This window comes from Oncorhynchus nerka, linkage group LG28, assembly GCF_034236695.1.
Source record: "Oncorhynchus nerka isolate Pitt River linkage group LG28, Oner_Uvic_2.0, whole genome shotgun sequence".
Lineage (NCBI taxonomy): Eukaryota > Metazoa > Chordata > Actinopteri > Salmoniformes > Salmonidae > Oncorhynchus > Oncorhynchus nerka.
The window spans coordinates 78515427-78538038 of NC_088423.1; the positions used below are offsets into that span (position 1 = coordinate 78515427).

The window sequence follows — 22612 nt, forward strand, 5'->3', positions numbered from 1 at the left end:
GTGTGTGTGTGTGTGTGTGTGTGTGTGTGTGTGTGTGTGTGTGTGTGTGTGTGTGTGTGTGTGTGTCCTCTAGACAGCAGAGAGGAGATGGTTTTGGGGAGCATCCCCCTGCCCAGTTATGTCATCGCCCCTGTGGAGCCTGATGACCACATCAGCCGCAAGTATGCCTTCAAGGTAAGACTAGAGGGCAAGGGTGGGAACTAGCTCGTCACCGAGTGGAACATACTGTTACCAGCTACCTCACAGTCCAACCAAGCTGCATGAATTGAGAAACAGACTGGATATATGAAGGAGGTTTTCAACTGTGAAGGAAATGCTAACTAACAGCCATTAGATAAAGTTGCTTCACCTTGGTTACAGAGTTAGACAGTCACACAGCCAGGGGCCTGTGTGGGCAAGCCAGACAAAGTAGGCAGTGCTCCCTCTGAGTAGTGTCAGACTGGTGGGCTGTTATAACACTCCATTCTTACAACATCAGTCTGGATCCTTTCTTTAAAAGCACAGAGATTCATCATAAAACCTATACAATCTGGACCAAGACTGGCTCTTCCTAATGTCTGCTTTGGCCCTGCCTGGCGTGCTATGTCGCTTTGACCTGTGAGTTTTCAGTGCAAACCCATTTAATTAACAAGAACACTAAGTGGGAAATGTGACTTCATACTTACCTGTACCTCTCATCTGCTATTTCATAACACGCATGCACCAAACCCTTGAGGCCTGTAGGTCTCAATAATGTGGAGTTATTCAGGGAGTATCAGCCCCTGTAGGTATCTTATCCTGGTCTGAGGTACAGTATCTGTCCCATTTACATTACATTACATTTAAGTCATTTAGCAGACGGTCTTATCCAGAGCGACTTACAAATTGGTGCATTGGTGTCCCTTTAAAGGTCTGTTTGGTAGTGGTGTTACTGTGCTGCTCTGCTCTCTGGCCCCTGTCCGTCAGTCAGCAGGCCCCTGTCATCACCAATAGAGCTTTAGGATAGCAGCACTCTGAACCCCTTTCCACAGTCCTCCAAGCCCCTTCCCACAGTCCTCCAAGCCCCTTTCCACAGTCCTCCAAGCCCCTTTCTGCAGTCCTCCAAGCCCATCTCCTCTCAGTCCTCCGCAGTCCTCCAAGCCCATCTCCTCTCAGTCCTCCGCAGTCCTCCAAGCCCATCTCCTCTCAGTCCTCCGCAGTCCTCAAAGCCCATCTCCTCTCCGCAGTCCTCCAAGCCCATCTCCTCTCAGTCCTCCGCAGTCCTCAAAGCCCATCTCCTCTCCGCAGTCCTCCAAGCCCATCTCCTCTCCGCAGTCCTCCAAGCCCATCTCCTCTCCGCAGTCCTCCAAGCCCATCTCATCTCCGCAGTCCTCCAAGCCCATCTCCTCTCCGCAGTCCTCCAAGCCCATCTCCTCTCCGCAGTCCTCCAAGCCCCTCTCCTCTCCGCAGTCCTCCAAGCCCCTCTCCTCTCCGCAGTCCTCCAAGCCCCTCTCCTCTCCGCAGTCCTCCAAGCCCCTCTCCTCTCCGCAGTCCTCCAAGCCCCTCTCCTCTCCGCACTCCTCCAAGCCCCTCTCCTCTCCGCAATCCTCCACGCCCCTCTCCTCTCGCAGTCCTCCAAGCCCCTCTCCTCTCGCAGTCCTCAAGCCCCTCTCTCTCCAGTCCTCCAAGCCCCTCTCCTCTCCGCAGTCCTCCAAGCCCCTCTCCTCTCGCAGTCCTCCAAGCCCCTCTCCTCTCGCACTCCTCCAAGACCCTCTCCTCTCCGCACTCCTCCAAGACCCTCTCAACAGTCCTCCAAGCCCCTCTCCTCTCCACACTCCTCCAAGCCCATCTCCTCTCAACATTCCTCCAAGACCCTTTCCACAGTCCTCCAGGCCCCTCTCAACACTCCCCCAAGCCCCTTTCCACACTCCCCCAAGCCCCTTTCCACACTCCCCCAAGCCCCTTTCCACACTCCCCCAAGCCCCTTTCCACACTGCTCCAAGCCCCACTCATCTCCACACTCCTCCAAGCCCCGCTCCTCTCCACACTCCCCCAAGCCCCGCTCCTCTCCACACTCCTCCAAGCCCCGCTCCTCTCCACACTCCTCCAAGCCCCGCTCCTCTCCACACTCCTCCAAGCCCCGCTCCTCTCCACACTCCTCCAAGCCCCGCTCCTCTCCACACTCCTCCAAGCCCCGCTCCTCTCCACACTCCTCCATGCCCCTCTCAACACTCCTCCAAGCCCCGCTCCTCTCCACACTCCTCCAAGCCCCTCTCCTCTCCACACTCCTCCAAGCCCCTCCTAGCCCCTCACCTCCATACCCTCTCCACACTCCTCCAAGACCCTCTCCTCTCCACACTCCTCCAAGACCCTCTCCTCTCCACACTCCTCCAAGACCCTCTCCACTCCACACTCCTCCAAGACCCTCTCCTCTCCACACTCCTCCAAGCCCCGCTCCTCTCCACACTCCTCCAAGCCCCTCTCCTCTCCACACTCCTCCAAGACCCTCTCCTCTCCACACTCCTCCAAGCCCCGCTCCTCTCCACACTCCTCCAAGCCCCTCTCCTCTCCACACTCCTCCAAGACCCTCTCCTCTCCACACTCCTCCAAGCCCCGCTCCTCTCCACACTCCTCCAAGCCCCTCTCCTCTCCACACTCCTCCAAGCCCCTCTCCTCCACCCTCCAAACCCCTCCCAGCCCCTCACCTCCATACCCTCTCCACACTCCTCCAAGACCCTCTCCTCTCCACACTCCTGCATGCCCCTCTCCTCTCCACACTCCTCCAAGCGCATCTCCTCTCCACACTCCTCCAAGACCCTCTCAACATTCCTCCAAGACCCTCTCAACATTCCTCCAAGCCCCTTTCCACACTCCCCCAAGCCCCTTTCCACACTCCCCCAAGCCCCGCTCCTCTCCACACTCCTCCAAGCCCCGCTCCTCTCCACACTCCTCCATGCCCCTCTCAACATTCCTCCAAGCCCCTTTCCACACTCCTCCAAGCCCCGCTCCTCTCCACACTCCTCCAAGCCCCTCTCCTCTCCACACTCCTCCAAGCCCCTCTCCTTTCCACACTCCTCCAAGCCCCTCTCCTCTCCACACTCCTCCAAGCCCCTCCCAGCCACTCACCTCCATACCCTCTCCACACTCCTCCAAGACCCTCTCCTCTCCACACTCCTCCAAGACCCTCTCCTCTCCACACTCCTCCGGGACCCTCTCCTCTCCACACTCCTCCAAGACCCTCTCCTCTCCACACTCCTCCAAGCCCCTTTCAACATTCCTCCAAGCCCCTCTCCTCTCCACACTCCTCCAAGCCCCTCTCCTCTCCACACTCCTCAAAGCCCCTCTCCTCTCCACACTCCTCCAAGCCCCTCTCCTCTCCACAAGCTCCTCCAAGCCCCTCTCGTCTCCACACTCCTCCAAGCCCCTCTCGTCTCCACACTCCTCCAAGCCCTTCGTCTCCACACTCCTCCAAGCCCTTCTCCTCCACACCTCCAAACCCCTCCCAGCCCCTCACCTCCATACCCTCTCCACACTCCTCCAAGCCCCTCTCCTCTCCACACTCCTCCAAGCCCCTCTCCTCCACACCCTCCAAACCCCTCCCAGCCCCTCACCTCCATACCCTCTCCACACTCCTCCAAGACCCGCTCCTCTCCACACTCCTCCAAGCCCCTCTCCTCTCCACACTCCTCCAAGACCCTCTCCTCCACACCCTCCAAACCCCTCCCAGCCCCTCACCTCCATACCCCCTCCACACTCCTCCAAGCCCCGCTCCTCTCCACACTCCTCCAAGCCCCGCTCCTCTCCACACTCCTCCAAGCCCCGCTCCTCTCCACACTCCTCCAAGCCCCTCTCCTCTCCACACTCCTCCAAGACCCTCTCCTCTCCACACTCCTCCAAGACCCTCTCCTCCACACCCTCCAAACCCCTCCCTGCCCCTCACCTCCATACCCTCTCCACACTCCTCCAAGCCCCTCTCCTCTCCACACTCCTCCAAGCCCCTCTCCTCTCCACACTCCTCCAAGACCCTCTCCTCTCCACACTCCTCCAAGACCCTCTCCTCTCCACACTCCTCCAAGCCCCTCTCCTCCACACCCTCCAAACCCCTCCCAGCCCCTCACCTCCATACCCTCTCCACACTCCTCCAAGCCCCTCTCCTCTCCACACTCCTCCAAGCCCCTCTCCTCTCCACACTCCTCCAAGACCCTCTCCTCTCCACACTCCTCCAAGACCCTCTCCTCTCCACACTCCTCCAAGCCCGCTCCTCTCCACACTCCTCCAAGCCCCGCTCCTCTCCACACTCCTCCAAGCCCCGCTCCTCTCCACACTCCTCCAAGCCCCGCTCCTCTCCACACTCCTCCAAGCCCCTCTCCTCTCCACACTCCTCCAAGCCCCTCTCCTCTCCCACACTCCTCCAAGCCCCTCTCCTCCAAACCCCTCCCAGCCCCTCACCTCCATACCCTCTCCACACTCCTCCAAGCCCCTCTCCTCTCCACACTCCTCCAAGACCCGCTCCTCTCCACACTCCTCCAAGCCCCTCTCCTCTCCACACTCCTCCAAGCCCCTCTCCTCTCCACACTCCTCCAAGACCCTCTCCTCCACACCCTCCAAACCCCTCCCAGCCCCTCACCTCCATACCCCCTCCACACTCCTCCAAGCCCCTCTCCTCTCCACACTCCTCCAAGCCCCGCTCCTCTCCACACTCCTCCAAGCCCCGCTCCTCTCCACACTCCTCCAAGCCCCTCTCCTCTCCACACTCCTCCAAGACCCTCTCCTCCACACCCTCCAAACCCCTCCCAGCCCCTCACCTCCATACCCCCTCCACACTCCTCCAAGCCCCGCTCCTCTCCACACTCCTCCAAGCCCCGCTCCTCTCCACACTCCTCCAAGCCCCGCTCCTCTCCACACTCCTCCAAGCCCCTCTCCTCTCCAAGCCCCTCTCCTCTCCACACTCCTCCAAGCCCCTCTCCTCCACACCCTCCAAACCCCTCCCAGCCCCTCACCTCCATACCCTCTCCACACTCCTCCAAGCCCCTCTCCTCTCCACACTCCTCCAAGACCCTCTCCTCTCCACACTCCTCCAAGACCCTCTCCTCCCACACTCCTCCAAGACCCTCTCCACTCCACACTCCTCCAAGACCCTCTCCTCTCCACACTCCTCCAAGCCCCGCTCCTCTCCACACTCCTCCAAGCCCCGCTCCTCTCCACACTCCTCCAAGACCCGCTCCTCTCCACACTCCTCCAAGCCTCCGCTCCTCTCCACACTCCTCCAAGCCCCGCTCCTCTCCACACTCCTCCAAGACCCACTCCTCTCCACACTCCTCCAATCCCCTCTCCTCTCCACACTACTCCTCTCCACACTCCTCCCATCCCCTCTCCTCTCCACACTCCTCCAAGCCCCGCTCCTCTCCACACTCCTCCAAGCCCCTCTCCTCTCCAAGCCCCTCTCCTCTCCACACTCCTCCAAGCCCCTCTCCTCCACACCCTCCAAACCCCTCCCAGCCCCTCACCTCCATACCCTCTCCACACTCCTCCAAGCCCCTCTCCTCTCCACACTCCTCCAAGACCCTCTCCTCTCCACACTCCTCCAAGACCCTCTCCTCTCCACACTCCTCCAAGACCCTCTCCACTCCACACTCCTCCAAGACCCTCTCCTCTCCACACTCCTCCAAGCCCCGCTCCTCTCCACACTCCTCCAAGCCCCGCTCCTCTCCACACTCCTCCAAGACCCGCTCCTCTCCACACTCCTCCAAGCCCCGCTCCTCTCCACACTCCTCCAAGCCCCCGCTCCTCTCCACACTCCTCCAAGACCCACTCCTCTCCACACTCCTCCAATCCCCTCTCCTCTCCACACTACTCCTCTCCACACTCCTCCCATCCCTCTCCCTCTCCACACTCCTCCCACCCCCTCTCCTCTCCACTCCTCCCATCCCCTCTCCTCTCCACACTCCTCCAATCCCCTCTCCTCTCCACTCCTCCTCTCCACACTCCTCCCATCCCTCTCCTCTCCACACTCCTCTCCACACTCCTCCAATCCCCTCCTCTCCACACTCCTCCAATCCCCTCTTCTCCACACTCCTCCCATCCCCTTTCCTCTCCACACTCCTCCCATCCCCTCTCCTCTCCACACTCCTCCCATCCCCTCTCCTCTCCACACTCCTCCTCTCCACGCTCCTCCCATCCCCTTTCCTCCCCACACTCCTCCTCTCTACACTCCTCCTCTCCACACTCATCCAATCCCCTCTCCTCTCCACACTCCTCCAATCCCCTCTCCTCTCCACACTCCTCCAATCCCCTCTCCTCTCCACACTCCTCCCATCCCCTCTCTTCTCCACACTCCTCCAATCCCATCTCCTCTCCACACTCCTCCTCTCCACACTCCTCCTCTCCACACTCCTCCTCTCCACACTCCTCCCATCCCCTTTCCTCCCCACACTCCTCCTCTCCACACTCCTCCTCTCCACACTCCTCCCATCCCCTCTCCTCCCCACACTCCTCCTCTCCACACTCCTCCTCTCCACACTCCTCCCATCCCATCTCCTCTCCACACTCCTCCCATCTCCTCTCCACACTCCTCCAATCCCCTCTCCTCTCCACACTCCTCCTCTCCACACTCCTCCCATCCCCTCTCCTCTCCACACTCCTCCTCTCCACACTCCTCCAATCCCCTCTCCTCTCCACACCCCTCCAATCCCCTCTCCTCTCCACACCCCTCCAATCCCCTCTCCTCTCCACACTCCTCCAATCCCCTCTCTTCTCCACACTCCTCCCATCCCCTCTCCTCTCCACACTCCTCCTCTCCACACTCCTCCCATCCCCTCTCCTCTCCACACTCCTCCTCTCCACACTCCTCCCATCCCCTCTCCTCTCCACACTCCTCCTCTCCACACTCCTCCTCTCCACACTCCTCTCCACACTCCTCCTCTCCACACTCCTCCCATCCCCTCTCCTCTCCACACTCCTCCTCTCCACACTCCTCCAAGCCCCGCTCCTCTCCACACTCCTCAAGCCCCGCTCCTCTCCACACTCCTCCAAGCCCCTCTCCTCTCCAAGCCCCTCTCCTCTCCACACTCCTCCAAGCCCCTCTCCTCCACACCCTCCAAACCCCTCCCAGCCCCTCACCTCCATACCCTCTCCACACTCCTCCAAGCCCCTCTCCTCTCCACACTCCTCCAAGACCCTCTCCTCTCCACACTCCTCCAAGACCCTCTCCTCTCCACACTCCTCCAAGACCCTCTCCACTCCACACTCCTCCAAGACCCTCTCCTCTCCACACTCCTCCAAGCCCCGCTCCTCTCCACACTCCTCCAAGCCCCGCTCCTCTCCACACTCCTCCAAGACCCGCTCCTCTCCACACTCCTCCAAGCCCCGCTCCTCTCCACACTCCTCCAAGCCCCGCTCCTCTCCACACTCCTCCAAGACCCACTCCTCTCCACACTCCTCCAATCCCCTCTCCTCTCCACACTACTCCTCTCCACACTCCTCCCATCCCCTCTCCTCTCCACACTCCTCCCACCCCTCTCTCTCTCCACACTCCTCCCATCCCCTCTCCTCTCCACACTCCTCCAATCCCCTCTCCTCTCCACACTCCTCCTCTCCACACTCCTCCCATCCCCTCTCCTCTCCACACTCCTCTCCACACTCCTCCAATCCCCTCTCCTCTCCACACTCCTCCAATCCCTCTTCTCCACACTCCTCCCATCCCCTTTCCTCTCCACACTCCTCCCATCCCCTCTCCTCTCCACACTCCTCCCATCCCCTCTCCTCTCCACACTCCTCCTCTCCACGCTCCTCCCATCCCCTTTCCTCCCCACACTCCTCCTCTCTACACTCCTCCTCTCCACACTCATCCAATCCCCTCTCCTCTCCACACTCCTCCAATCCCCTCTCCTCTCCACACTCCTCCAATCCCCTCTCCTCTCCACACTCCTCCAATCCCCTCTCCTCTCCACACTCCTCCCATCCCCTCTCTTCTCCACACTCCTCCAATCCCATCTCCTCTCCACACTCCTCCTCTCCACACTCCTCCCATCCCCTCTCCTCTCCACACTCCTCCTCTCCACACTCCTCCCATCCCCTTTCCTCCCCACACTCCTCCTCTCCACACTCCTCCTCTCCACACTCCTCCCATCCCCTCTCCTCTCCACACTCCTCCCATCACATCCCCTCTCTTCTCCACACTCCTCCCATCCCCTCTCTTCTCCACACTCCTCCCATCCCCTCTCTTCTCCACACTCCTCCCATCTCCTCTCCACACTCCTCCCATCTCCTCTCCACACTCCTCCCATCTCCTCTCCACACTCCTCCAATCCCCTCTCCTCTCCACACTCCTCCTCTCCACACTCCTCCCATCCCCTCTCCTCTCCACACTCCTCCTCTCCACACTCCTCCAATCCCCTCTCCTCTCCACACCCTCCAATCCCCTCTCCTCTCCACACCCCTCCAATCCCCTCTCCTCTCCACACTCCTCCAATCCCCTCTCTTCTCCACACTCCTCCCATCCCCTCTCCTCTCCACACTCCTCCCATCCCCTCTCCTCTCCACACTCCTCCTCTCCACACTCCTCCCATCCCTCTCCTCTCCACACTCCTCCTCTCCACACTCCTCCCATCCCCTCTCCTCTCCACACTCCTCCTCTCCACACTCCTCCTCTCCACACTCCTCTCCACACTCCTCCTCTCCACACTCCTCCCATCCCCTCTCCTCTCCACACTCCTCCTCTCCACACTCCTCCCATCCCCTTTCCTCTCCACACTCCTCCCATCCCCTTTCCTCTCCACACTCCTCCTCTCCACACTCCTCCCATCCCCTTTCCTCTCCACACTGCTCCTCTCCACACTCCTCCTCTCCACACTCCTCCCATCCCCTCTCCTCTCCACACTCCTCCTCTCCACACTCCTCCCATCCCCTTTCCTCTCCACACTCCTCCTCTCCACACTCCTCCCATCCCCTTTCCTCTCCACACTCCTCCCATCCCCTTTCCTCTCCACACTCCTCCCATCCCCTTTCCTCTCCACACTCCTCCTCTCCACACTCCTCTCCACACTCCTCCTCTCCACACTCCTCCCATCCCCTTTCCTCTCCACACTCCTCTCCACACTTCTCCTCTCCACACTCCTCTCCACACTCCTCCAATCCCCTCTCCTTGTAAACACTTAATTGGCGTTCCAGCAGTGTATTTGATCTGCGCGGGCCAGAACCAGCACCAGCCGAGCGAGCCACCCTCTTTAGCTCGAGTGAAGTGAGTTTACAACAACTGTTGTAGGAGTCTTAGAAGTAGTTTACAAACTGTATATGTCTCAACTCAGAATCAAATAGGCTTACCAAAAAATAACACGGTTTATTTTGATTGGTGGTTTTCTGCATTTATCAGCGTGGCGTGGGGTGGGGTAGTGGGGGGCAAGAGACTATTTCTTCACATTTCAGTCAGTGTGTGTGACAGACAGAGTAGACAGTAAGAATGGGTCTCTCTGCTGGGTCAGAGTGTTTACAATATCCGTCTCCATATCTTTCTCAGTGAGAGCAGAGGACCCTTTATGAAGAACAATTCAGGGGGAATGTTCCCATTCAATTACAGTCCTTTCATAATGTATCCTTTGTGCTTGGCTTTTTGTTCCTCCTGGGTGTGTGTACTGTATGTGTGTGTGTGTTTGTGGTGCAGGCCTGGGTATTACTCCTGCAGCTCACATTACATACAATGGAATTTGTATGACGATTGTTGCTGGGGGGGGAATTAATTCTACATTGAAGCTATTTTCTAGCGTCTTCTCTCTCTCTCCCTGCCTTTCTCTCCGTCCGCCTCTCTCTCTCTCTCCCTCTCTCCCTGTCTTTCTCTCCGTCCGCCTCTCTCTCTCTCTCCCTCTCTCCCTGCCTTTCTCTCCGTCCGCCTCTCTCTCTCTCTCCCTCTCTCCCTGCCTTTCTCTCCATCCGCCTCTCTCTCTCTCCCTGCCTTTCTCTCCATCTGCCTCTCTCTCCATCTGCCTCTCTCTCTCTCTCTCCCTGCCTTTCTCTCCATCCGTCTTTCTCTCTCTCCCTGCCTTTCTCTCCGTCCGCCTCTCTCTCTCTCTCTCCCTGCCTCTTTCTCTCTCTCCCTGCCTTTCTCTCCGTCCGCCTCTCTCTCTCTCTTTCTCTCTCTCTCTCCCTGCCTTTCTCTCCCTGCCTTTCTCTCTCTCTCTCTCCCTGCCTTTCTCTCTCTCTCTCTCTCTCCCTGCCTTTCTCTCTCTCTCTCTCTCCCTGCCTTTCTCTCTCTCTCTCTCTCTCCCTGCCTTTCTCTCTCTCTCTCTCTCTCTCTCCCTGCCTTTCTCTCTCCCTGCCTTTCTCTCTCTCTCTCTCTCTCTCTCCCTGCCTTTCTCTCTCTCTCTCTCTCTCCCTGCCTTTCTCTCTCTCTCTCTCTCTCTCTCCCTGCCTTTCTCTCTCTCTCTCTCTCTCTCCCTGCCTTTCTCTCTCTCTCTCTCTCTCTCTCTCTCTCTCTCTCCCTGCCTTTCTCTCTCTCTCTCTCTCTCTCCTGCCTTTCTCTCTCTCTCTCTCTCTCTCTCTCTCCCTGCCTTTCTCTCTCTCTCTCTCTCCCTGCCTTTCTCTCTCTCTCTCTCCCTGCCTTTCTCTCTCTCTCTTTCCCTGCCTTTCTCTCTCTCTCTCTCTCTCTCTCTCTCTTTCCCTGCCTTTCTCTCTCTCTCTCTCTCTCTCTCTCTCTCTCTCTCTCTTTCCCTGCCTTTCTCTTTTTCCCTGCCTTTCTCTTTTTCCCTGCCTTTCTCTTTTTCCCTGCCTCTCTCTCTCTCTCTTTCCCTGCCTTTCTCTCTCTCTCTCTCTCTCTCTCTCTCTCTCTTTCCCTGCCTTTCTCTCTCTCTCTTTCCCTGCCTTTCTCTCTCTCTCTCTCTCTCTCTCTCTCTTTCCCTGCCTTTCTCTCTCTCTCTCTCTCTCTCTTTCCCTGCCTCTCTCTCTCTCTCTTTCCCTGCCTCTCTCTCTCTCTCTTTCCCTGCCTTTCTCTCTTTCCCTGCCTTTCTCTCTCTCACTCTCTCTCTCTCTCTCTCTCTCTTTCCCTGCCTTTCTCTCTCTCACTCTCTCTCTCTCTCTCTCTCTCTTTCCCTGCCTTTCTCTCTCTCTCTCTTTCCCTGCCTTTCTCTCTCTCTCTCTCTTTCCCTGCCTTTCTCTCTCTCTCTCTTTCCCTGCCTTTCTCTCTCTCTCTCTTTTCCCTGCCTTTCTCTCTCTCTCTCTCTCTCTTTCCCTGCCTTTCTCTCTCTCTCTCTCTCTTTTCCCTGCCTTTCTCTCTCTCTCTCTCTCTCTCTCTCTTTCCCTGCCTTTCTCTCTCTCTCTCTCTCTCTCTCTCTCTCTCTCTCTCTTTTTCCCTGCCTTTCTCTCTCTCGCTCTCTCTCTCTGTCTCTCTCTCTCTCTTTCCCTGCCTTTCTCTCTCTCTCTCTGTCTCTCTGTCTCTCTCTCTGTCTCTCTGTCTCTCTCTCTCTCTCTGTCTCTCTCTGTCTCTCTCTCTCTCTCTCTGCCCGGGGAGGGAATGTATTTCATGGTTAGGTGAGAGGTTCCTGCTCTCAATACTGTTCTGCTAATTATCCAGTACATGTATTTAAGAGGTCTCTGTTCCTCTCACCTCTCTCTCTCGCTCTGGGTAATCACATATTCCAGACCAGGATCTTTCATTAGACAGGACCCAAGCTGTTCAGTTAACTGTTAACTGTCTCAACAGAAGACTTCAACTGCCTTTTAGATGAAGGATAATTCCAGTCTGTTGTTGTTGTCTTGTTGTTTGTCAACTGCTGTTTGTTGTTGTGATTTGAGAGATCTGTGGTATCTCAATGTTTTGTGAGAATGCAGTTGGGAAGTCATTAGAGTTCATGCAGACAACCAGTTAATTACCTATAAACAATGCATGAGGCACTAAAGACCAGAGTTTCCCATCCTAGCCTTACCTCCAGTTCTATAGCAGCCTATGGCCAACTATGTTCTCTTCAGTCATTTTCCCTCTCCAGAGTGTGGTGTTGTGGTTTATTGCTGTAGTGTTGTGTTTGCTAGTGTGGGTCTGTATTTTAGTCTGTTTGCTGCTTCTGCTGGTTCTAGCAACAGCATCAATGTTAATCTACACTGAACAAAATTATAAACGCAACATGTAAAGTGTTGGGCCCACGTTTCATGAGCTGAAATAAAAGATCCCGAAAATGTTCATATGCACAAAAAGTTTATTTCTCACAAATTTGTTTACATCCCTGTTAGTGAGCATTTCTCCTTTGCGAAGATAATATATCCACCTGACAGCTGTGGCATATCAATAAACTGATTCAACCGCTTGATCATTACACAGGTGCACCTTGTGCTGGGGACAATAAAAGGCACTGTATAATGTGCAGTTTCAAATTATGAGGGAACGTGCAATTTGCATGCTGACTGCAGGAATGTCAGAGAATGTCATGTTTATTTCTCTACAATAAGTCGCCTCCAATGTCGTTTTAGAGAATTTGGCACTACGTCCAACCGGCTTCACAACCGCAGACCATGTGTATGGCGTCATGTGGGCGAGCGGTTTGCTGATGCCAACGTTGTGAACGGAGTGCCCCATGGTGGGTTTATGGTATGGGCAGGCATAATCTATGGATAATGAACACAATTGCATTTTATTGATGGCAATGTGAATGCACAGAGGTATCGTGACGAGTTCCTGAGGCCCATTGTCGTGCCATTCATCCGCTGCCATCACCTCATGTTTCAGCATGATAATGCACAGCCACATGTCTCAAGGATCTGTGCACAATTCCTGGAAGCTGAAAATATCCCAGTTATTCCGTGGCCTGCATACTCACCAAATATTTCACCCATTGAGCATGTTTGGGATGCTCTGGATCAATGTGTATGAAAGCATGATCCAACTTCGCACAGCCATTTAAGAGGGGTGGGACAACATTCCACAGGCCACAATCAACAGCCTGATCAACACTATGCGAAGGAGATGTGTCGCGTTGCATGTGCCAAATGGTGTCACACCAGATACTGACTGGGTTTCTGATCCACGCTCCAACTTTATTTTTTAAGGTATCTGTGACCAACAGATGCATATCTGTATTCCCAGTCATGTGAAATCCATAGATTAGGGCCTAATGATTTTCAATTGACTGATTTCCTTATATGAACTATAACTCAGTAAAATCTTTGGAATTGTTGCATGTTGTGTTTATATTTTTATTCAGTATAATTCACTCTCTTTGAGTTGATGACTAGCCAGCCGAGAACAGCAGAGAGACACTTCTGTTTTCTGCAGCAAGACAATGACCTTTACCCTCCCGTTCTGTTTGCTCTTCTCACTGTGCTTATCTCTCGTGTGTTCCTATTGGTTGAATGGCCTCCTGTTGTGACTGGTGGCCCGAGCGCCGCTCCCCCCGGACTGCCATCCTGAAACACGCTGGCGGGCCCCTCTTGCATGAATACGTGTTTTTATTTTCCTTCATCCCTCTGAGGACCGTCACCTAGCTGCTTCTTCCCTGCTCATAGTCTACTTTTCATTTACCAAACCAATAAGAATGCACAATTAGATTATGATTTTTCTGCATCAATTACGGATGGATGGACAATGCCAGTGCTTCTCCAAATATTCAGGTTGGCTAACTTTACTGAACGTTTGCCTTTGAAGCCAATCTTGGTTCTTGATGTAACTGTGTGTCAAATCTGTTGGACGACATAAAGTTCATATGGAACCACCCATCAGTCAAAGCCTGATACACATTGGTTGTTGTGAGGGTTTAGACCCTGTAGCAGTGGTATTTGGGCCCGCCTCCTCCATATCAGTCATCAGGACACTGTCATCACCATGTGAACCGTGGGATAGCTGGGTCTCACACTGGGCTGAGCCATCCTCCTCTCATCCTCCTCTCATCCTCCTCCCATCCATCCCTTTTCCACACTCTTCTCCAGTTTCACTGCTTTTCTTTCTGTTGGCCTCATCACATTCAACAAACATTCAGTCTATCTAGCCACATCTAGCTATAGCAGGCTGTATTTCAATGTTTCTGTTTGTATTGTACAACCAGGCCTGGATGTCATAAGGTGAATGCACCAATTTGTAAGTCGCTCTGGATAAGAGCGTCTGCTAAATGACTTAAATGTAAATGTAATGATATCATTTAGTGCCATGGAACCGGCTCATTGATTATTATGGTTTGTAATGTATTTGTTTTGCAGTATTAGGCAAGACTGCCTTCTCGTCCTGTGTACCAGAGGCATGGAATTAGAGGTTGACCGATTATGATTTTTCAACGCCGATGCCGATTATTGGAGGACCAAAAAAGCCGATACCAATTAATCGGCAGATTTTAATTTTTTTTTTTTTTTTTTTTTAATTTAAAATTTGTAATAATGACAATTACAACAATAATGAATGAACACTTATTTTAACTTAATATAAAACATCAATAAAATCAATTTAGCCTCAAATAAATAATGAAACCTGTTCAATTTGGTTTAAATAATGCAAAAACAAAGTGTTGGAGAAGAAAGTGATATGTGCCATGTAAAAATCAAATCAAATCAAATTTTATTTGTCACATACACATGGTTAGCAGATGTTAATGCGAGTGTAGCGAAATGCTTGTGCTTCTAGTTCCGACAATGCAGTGATAACCAACAAGTAATCTAACTAACAATTCCAAAACTACTGTCTTATACACAGTGTAAGGGGATAAGGAATATGTACATAAGGATATATGAATGAGTGATGGTACAGAGCAGCATACAGTAGATGGTATCGAGTACAGTATATACATATGAGATGAGTATGTAGACAAAGTAAACAAAGTGGCATAGTTAAAGTGGCTAGTGACATAAGAATGCAGTCGATGATCTAGAGTACAGTATATACATATGCATATGAGATGAATAATGTAGGGTAAGTAACATTATATAAGGTAGCATTGTTTAAAGTGGCTAGTGATATATTTACATCATTTCCCATTATTAAAGTGGCTGGAGTTGGGTCAGTGTCAATGACAGTGTGTTGGCAGCAGCCACTCAATGTTAGTGGTGGCTGTTTAACAGTCTGATGGCCTTGAGATAGAAGCTGTTTTTCAGTCTCTCGGTCCCAGCTTTGATGCACCTGTACTGACCTCGCCTTCTGGATGATAGCGGGGTGAACAGGCAGTGGTTCGGGTGGTTGATGTCCTTGATGATCTTTATGGCCTTCCTGTAACATCGGGTGGTGTAGGTGTCCTGGAGGGCAGGTAGTTTGCCCCGGTGATGCGTTGTGCAGACCTCACTACCCTCTGGAGAGCCTTACGGTTGAGGCGGAGCAGTTGCCGTACCAGGCGGTGATACAGCCCGCCAGGATGCTCTCGATTGTGCATCTGTAGAAGTTTGTGAGTGCTTTTGGTGACAAGCCAAATTTCTTCAGCCTCCTGAGGTTGAAGAGGCGCTGCTGCGCCTTCTTCACGGCACGCTGTCAGTGTGAGTGGACCAATTCAGTTTGTCTGTGATGTGTATGCCGAGGAACTTAAAACTTGCTACCCTCTCCACTACTGATCCATCGATGTGGATAGGGGGTGTTCCCTCTGCTGTTTCCTGAAGTCCACAATCATCTCCTTAGTTTTGTTGACGTTGAGTGTGAGGTTATTTTCCTGACACCACACTCCGAGGGCCCTCACCTCCTCCCTGTAGGCCGTCTCGTCGTTGTTGGTAATCAAGCCTACCACTGTTGTGTCGTCCGCAAACTTGATGATTGAGTTGGAGGCGTGCATGGCCACGCAGTCGTGGGTGAACAGGGAGTACAGGAGAGGGCTCAGAACGCACCCTTGTGGGGCCCCGTGTTGAGGATCAGCGGGGAGGAGATGTTGTTGCCTACCCTCACCACCTGGGGCGGCCCGTCAGGAAGTCCAGAACCCAGTTGCACAGGGCGGGGTCGAGACCCAGGGTCTCGAGCTTGATGACGAGCTTGGAGGGTACTATGGTGTTGAATGCCGAGCTGTAGTCGATGAACAGCATTCTCACATAGGTATTCCTCTTGTCCAGGTGGGTTAGGGCAGTGTGCAGTGTGGTTGAGATTGCATCGTCTGTGGACCTATTTGGGCGGTAAGCAAATTGGAGTGGGTCTAGGGTGTCAGGTAGGGTGGAGGTGATATGGTCCTTGACTAGTCTCTCAAAGCACTTCATGATGACGGAAGTGAGTGCTACGGGGCGGTAGTCGTTTAGCTCAGTTACCTTAGCTTTCTTGGGAACAGGAACAATGGTGGCCCTCTTGAAGCATGTGGGAACAGCAGACTGGTATAGGGATTGATTGAATATGTCCGTAAACACACCGGCCAGCTGGTCTGCGCATGCTCTGAGGGCGCGGCTGGGGATGCCGTCTGGGCCTGCAGCCTTGCGAGGGTTAACACGTTTAAATGTCTTACTCACCTCGGCTGCAGTGAAGGAGAGACCGCATGTTTTCGTTGCAGGCCGTGTCAGTGGCAATGTATTGTCCTCAAAGCGGGCAAAAAAGTTATTTAGTCTGCCTGGGAGCAAGACATCCTGGTCCGTGACTGGGCTGGGTTTCTTCTTGTAGTCCGTGATTGACTGTAGACCCTGCCACATGCCTCTTGTGTCTGAGCCATTGAATTGAGATTCCACTTTGTCTCTGTACTGACGCTTAGCTTGTTTAATAGCCTTGCGGAGGGAATAGCTGCATTGTTTATATTCGGACATATTACCAGACACCTTGCCCTGATTAAAAGCAGTGGTTCGCGCTTTCAGTTTCACGCGAATGCTGCCATCAATCCACGGTTTCTGGTTTGGGAATGTTTTTATCGTTGCTATGGGAACGACACGTTCTAATGAACTCGCACACCGAATCAGCGTATTCGTCAATATTTCCATCTGACGCAATACGAAACATGTCCCAGTCCACGTGATGGAAGCAGTCTTGGAGTGTGGAGTCAGCTTGGTCTGACCAGCGTTGGACAGACCTCAGCGTGGGAGCCTCTTGTTTTAGTTTCTGCCTGTAGGCAGGGATCAGCAAAATGGAGTCGTGGTCAGCTTTTCCGAAAGGGGGGCGGGGCAGGGCCTTATATGCGTCGCGGAAGTTAGAGTAACAATGATCCAAGGTTTTACCACCCCTGGTTGCGCAATCGATATGCTGGTAAAATTTAGGGAGTCTTGTTTTCAGATTAGCCTTGTTAAAATCCCCAGCTACAATGAATGCAGCCTCCGGATATATGGATTCCAGTTTGCAAAGAGTCAAATAATGTTCGTTCAGAGCCATCGATGTGTCTGCTTGGGGGGGGATATATACGGCTGTGATTATAATCGAGGAGAATTCTCTTGGAAGATAATGCGGTCTACATTTGATTGTGAGGAATTCTAAATCAGGTGAACAGAAGGATTTGAGTTCCTGTATGTTTCCTTCATCACACCATGTCTCGTTAGTCATGAGGCATACGCCCCCGCCACTCTTCTTACCAGAAAGATGTTTGTTTCTGTCGGCGCGATGCGTGGAGAAACCCGTTGGCTGCACCGCGTCGGATAGCGTCTTCCCAGTAAGCCATGTTTCTGTGAAGCAGAGAACGTTGCAGTCTCTGATGTCCCTCTGGAATGCTACCCTTGCTCGGATTTCGTCAACCTTGTTGTCAAGAGACTGGACATTGGCAAGAAGAATGCTGGGGAGTGGTGCGCGATGTGCCCTTTTTTGGAGTCTGACCAGAACACCGCCTCGTTTCCCTCTTTTTCGGAGTCGTTTCCTTGGGTCGCTGCATGCGATCCATTCCGTTGTCCTGTTTGTAAGGCAGAACACCGGATCCGCGTCGCGGAAAACATATTCTTGGTCGTACTGATGGTGAGTTGGCGCTGATCTTATATTCAGTAGTTCTTCTCGACTGTATGTAATGAAACCTAAGATGACCTGGGGTACTAATGTAAGAAATAACACGTAAAAAAACAAAAAACTGCATAGTTTCCTAGGAACGCGAAGCGAGGCAGCCATCTCAGTCGGCGCCGGAAGTTGATCCGGAAGTTATAACTAGTGATTATGATTGATTGTTTTTTATAAGATAAGTTTAATGCTAGCTAGCAATTTACCTGGGCTTCTACTGCATTCGCGTAACAGGCAGGCTACTCGTGGAGTGCAATGGTTAGAGCATTGGACTAGTTAACTGTGCGGTTGAAAGATTGGAACCCCTGAGCTGACAAGGTGAAAATCTGTCGTTCTGCCCCTGAACAAGGCATTTAACCCACAGTTCCTAGGCAGTCATTGAAAATAAGAATGTGTTCTTAACTGACTTGCCTAGTTAAATAAAAGGTCTAAAATTATTTTTATTTTTAAAAATAATAATTGGAAATCGGTGCCCAAAAATACAGATTTCTGATTGTTATGAAAACTTGAAATCGGCCCTAATTAATCGGCCATTCCGATTAATCGGTCGACCTCTACATGGAATAGTCTACAATTTATGCCTCATCTAGATATGTTAGTGCCACTGAATGAATTAAACATTTTGATGGGAGACTCTGTTCCAGAGGAGTGTAAATGCTTTTTTTAGGCTGGATCATGTTGTTGAATTGTATTATATTGTTGTATATTTTAATTATGTAATGTACTGATTGTTGCTGCCTTCTTGGTCAGGTCTCCCTTGACTCTGGGTCTCAATGGGCTTTCCTGGTTAAGTCAAGGTTAAATGAAAATGAATAAACATTTCGGATGTAGATTTGTTTTGGATTGGTTTTTATTTGACTCATTGGCATGGTTTCTATCAGTGGAATAGGTCCTGGAAGTTAAAGTGTGATGTCTGTCTATCTGTTGATACCCCGCCCCAAAGGCTCTCTAGTTCTTAAAGTTAAGATCAGCCTGTAGATAAATCACCCAGGTTTATTACCCAATGAAAACTTAAGACCAGACCCACCTAATGTTATGTCAAGGGAGCCTTAAAATAGAGCCTTCAAGTCTTCCATGCTAAAGAGGGGAGAGGGCTGGGTAATAGCAGAGGTTCCTCCATTTATACTCACTTGTGAAAGAGGAACTGTGGAAAGTAAGTAGCTGTTCCGACACGAAACATCCCCACATTGCTGATGTGTGTGGTAGACAGTATGGATGTGGACCCTAGTCATGGGTCTGGTTCTGGCCTGTCCATTCAGCACTTTTCTCTGGGGGATTCAGTTGGGATCACGCTGGCACTATGCTGCTGGATAATACACGACTCTGCAATCAAAACAGGCTTTGTTAAAACCCACAGCCAAGTAAGATCACTACAGCTGATCACAGTACAATACTAAACAGAAACACGACATGATGGTGGATGCACGTGTTGTACGCTAAAGAGAAGTTTTCAGTGATTTACAATGGATTGCTGTTTGTTTGTAAATGGAGGATGGATCCTGGTAGACATGGGGTGAATTCCAAATGGCATCCTAATTCCAAATGGTGCACTACTTTTGACAAGGGCCTATAGGGAATCTTGTGAAAAGCAGTGCACTATGTAAGGAATAGGGTGCCATTTGGGATGCATTCTGAGGCTGTAAGGCTGTACCCAGACTCAGAGTTATTATATATTAGGATAGATGGAAGGATATTGTAACAGAGTACAGGAATGTGCTACTTTGAAGAGTTGTGTAATAGGTACAGGCAGAATGATGGTCTGGGACTATGCATGGACTAGCATGCTGGGCAGTACTGGATGATACAGGGTGTATTGTAATGGGAAAGGCAGTAGAGTGGTTTGGAGAGCAGAGAGCTGTATAAAGGTCTTAGTTGTGGACTGGGCAGTGTAGTAGTTTGGGGTGGAACTGTGTTGGGAAAAGGCTAATCTGTGTTGTAATTGGACAGTAGGTTGTTAGTGGCAGCGTTGGCTCCCTATCGGGGCCGGATGGGGAGATTAGAGTTGGGGTGGGCAGATTTACAGTAGGTGCCAGACAGGAGGGCAAGTCCATTACACTATACTGTAGAGACGGATCTACTCTAGCCTGTAGCAGCCAACGACCAGGGTAAGGCTAATTATGAGTTTTCTCTTTGTGTTGTGCTTGTCTCACTGTGTTTTTTTTTTACTGTGTATGTCTCTCGTGTGCATATGGGTGAAAGGTTGTGCTTCGTAACAATGCTATAGCTAGGCAAACTAGGTACGCTATGTTGAGTTACTATAAGTTTGTGTGAAATTAGTTTGTGCCTAAGGGTATTAATGATAGAATTTTCAATGATTTAGGACTTTTGAAACACTTCAAATATACAGACGAAACTGACTACTTGTCAAACCAATGCTTCTTCATACGTGGCGTGTTGCATGAACAGCTTTAGTGTAGAGACGATGGTGCCTCTTGTTTTTGTTATTATTTTTGTTCTGGTGATGGCTTTGAGTCCCATTGTGAGCTAATATGCTAACTTGCTCTCTCTGATTCTTAATTTGCAGAACTTACCCTTTGACCCCTCAACCCCTCCATCCCATCTTTCCCATCTCAAAATTCCAATTTTTTTGGTTCTGATGTGTCTCTTCTCTTCTCTCTCCACAGGCGAGCCACACAGGAATGCGCTCCTACATTTACAATAAAAACTCTGTGATTGGCTCGCAGGCAGAGCACGGTGGGATGAGGACGTACTTCTTCAGTGCCGACACCCAGGAGGACATGAATGGTTGGATCCGAGCCATGAACCAGGCTGCTCTCATGCAGAGTCAAGGCATCAAGAGGTTAGTCCCTCCCTTCCACCCTGCAGGCCATTCCTAGTTGTCCCCTCTATACTTGTCCCCAATAGTCCCCGCACAGACACGGTTCCTCCCTCTACTCCGTCACAGGGCACAGACACGGTTCCTCCCTCTACTCCATCACAGGGCACAGACACGGTTCCTCCCTCTACTCCATCACAGGGCACAGACACGGTTCCTCCCTCTACTCCATCACAGGGCACAGACACTGTTCCTCCCTCTACTCCATCACAGGGCACAGACACGGTTCCTCCCTCTACTCCATCACAGGGCACAGACACGGTTCCTCCCTCTACTCCATCACAGGGCACAGACACGGTTCCTCCCTCTACTCCATCACAGGGCACAGACACTGTTCCTCCCTCTACTCCATCACAGGGCACAGACACGGTCCTCCCTCTACTCCATCACAGGGCACAGACACGGTTCCTCCCTCTACTCCATCACAGGGCACAGACACTGTTCCTCCCTCTACTCCATCACAGGGCACAGACACGGTTCCTCCCTCTACTCCATCACAGGGCACAGACACTGTTCCTCCCTCTACTCCATCACAGGGCACAGACACGGTTCCTCCTCTACTCCATCACAGGGCACAGACACGTTCCTCCCTCTACTCCATCACAGGGCACAGACACGGTTCCTCCCTCTACTCCATCACAGGGCACAGACACTGTTCCTCCCTCTACTCCATCACAGGGCACAGACACGGTTCCTCCCTCTACTCCATCACAGGGCACAGACACGGTTCCTCCCTCTACTCCATCACAGGGCACAGACACGGTTCCTCCCTCTACTCCATCACAGGGCACAGACACGGTTCCTCCCTCTACTCCATCACACAGGGCACATCACAGGGCACAGACGGTTCCTCCCTCTACTCCATCACAGGGCACAGACCTTCCTCCCTCTACTCCATCACAGGGCACAGACACGGTTCCTCCCTCTACTCCATCACAGGGCACAGACACGGTTCCTCCTCCATCACAGGGCACAGACACGGTTCCTCCCTCTACTCCATCACAGGGCACAGACACGGTTCCTCCCTCTACTCCATCACAGGGCACAGACACGGTTCCTCCCTTTACTCCATCACAGGGTACAGACACGGTTCCTCCCTTTACTCCATCACAGGGCACAAACACACCTGCGTCCCAAATGGCATCCTATTCCCTTTATAGTGCACTACTGATTAGATCCTCATGGGCCCTGGTCAAAAGTAGTGCAGTATATAGGGAATAAAGAATAGCTGTTTCAATTAAAAGGAGAAAAAGTTATGGTTTGGCTAAAACGGGTTACGGTTTGGTGAGATGAATGACACAGCTTGTGGTGTAGGAGAAATTAAGTGTACAGTGCACATACATGATGTGGCTGATCTGGACTGGCATGCTACAGCTGAGAGGGAGGGTTGGATCAGATGTTTTGTGAAACAGTACCATCTAGTGGCCAACGCTGCTCAGTGCTCATTAGCAGCTCCAGGGGAAGCTATTTCTCCTGAAAATAATTGTCTGAATCTACTGCTAGTGCTACATTATAATATTATCAGGATGTCAGCATTATCATGTAGACAGATTAGACAGCAAACTAGAACTTGGAATTTCAGTAGAACATTAGCTAACACTCGTTTACAGTACCAGTCAAAAGTTTGTACACACCTACTCATTCAAGGGTTGTTCTTTACATCAAAACTATGAAATAACCCATAACGAATCATGTGTTAACCAAAAAAGTGTTAAACAGATTCTTCTAAGTAGCCACCCTTTGACTTGATGACAGCTTTACACACTCTTGGCATTCTCTCAACCAGCTTCACCTGAAATGCTTTTCCAACAGTCTTGAAGGAGTTCCCACATATGCTGAGCTGCTTTTCCTTCACTCTGCGGTTCAATTCATCCCAAACCATCTCAATTGGGTTGAGGTCGGTAATCTGATGCAGCACTCCATCACTCTTCTTCTTGGTCAAATAGCCCTTACACAGCCTGTAGGTGTGTTTTGGGTCATTGTCCTGTTGAAAAACA

General features: G+C 52.0%; 1 protein-coding gene across 9 annotated transcripts in view; it reads left to right on the forward strand.

Annotated features, from left to right (window-relative positions):
* LOC115122284 (pleckstrin homology domain-containing family A member 7-like) overlaps positions 1-22612 on the forward strand; it is a 180599-nt gene that overhangs the window by 106762 nt on the left and 51225 nt on the right. For 8 of the 9 annotated variants that reach the window (XM_065013139.1, XM_065013141.1, XM_065013140.1 and 5 more), the window contains 2 exons: positions 74-174; positions 20404-20579. In XM_065013139.1, coding sequence (XP_064869211.1) covers positions 74-174; positions 20404-20579 — 277 coding nt within the window. Of the gene's footprint in view, positions 1-73; positions 175-19790; positions 19885-20403; positions 20580-22612 lie in introns of those variants that run through there. The other variant, XM_065013148.1, reaches the window with a different exon arrangement.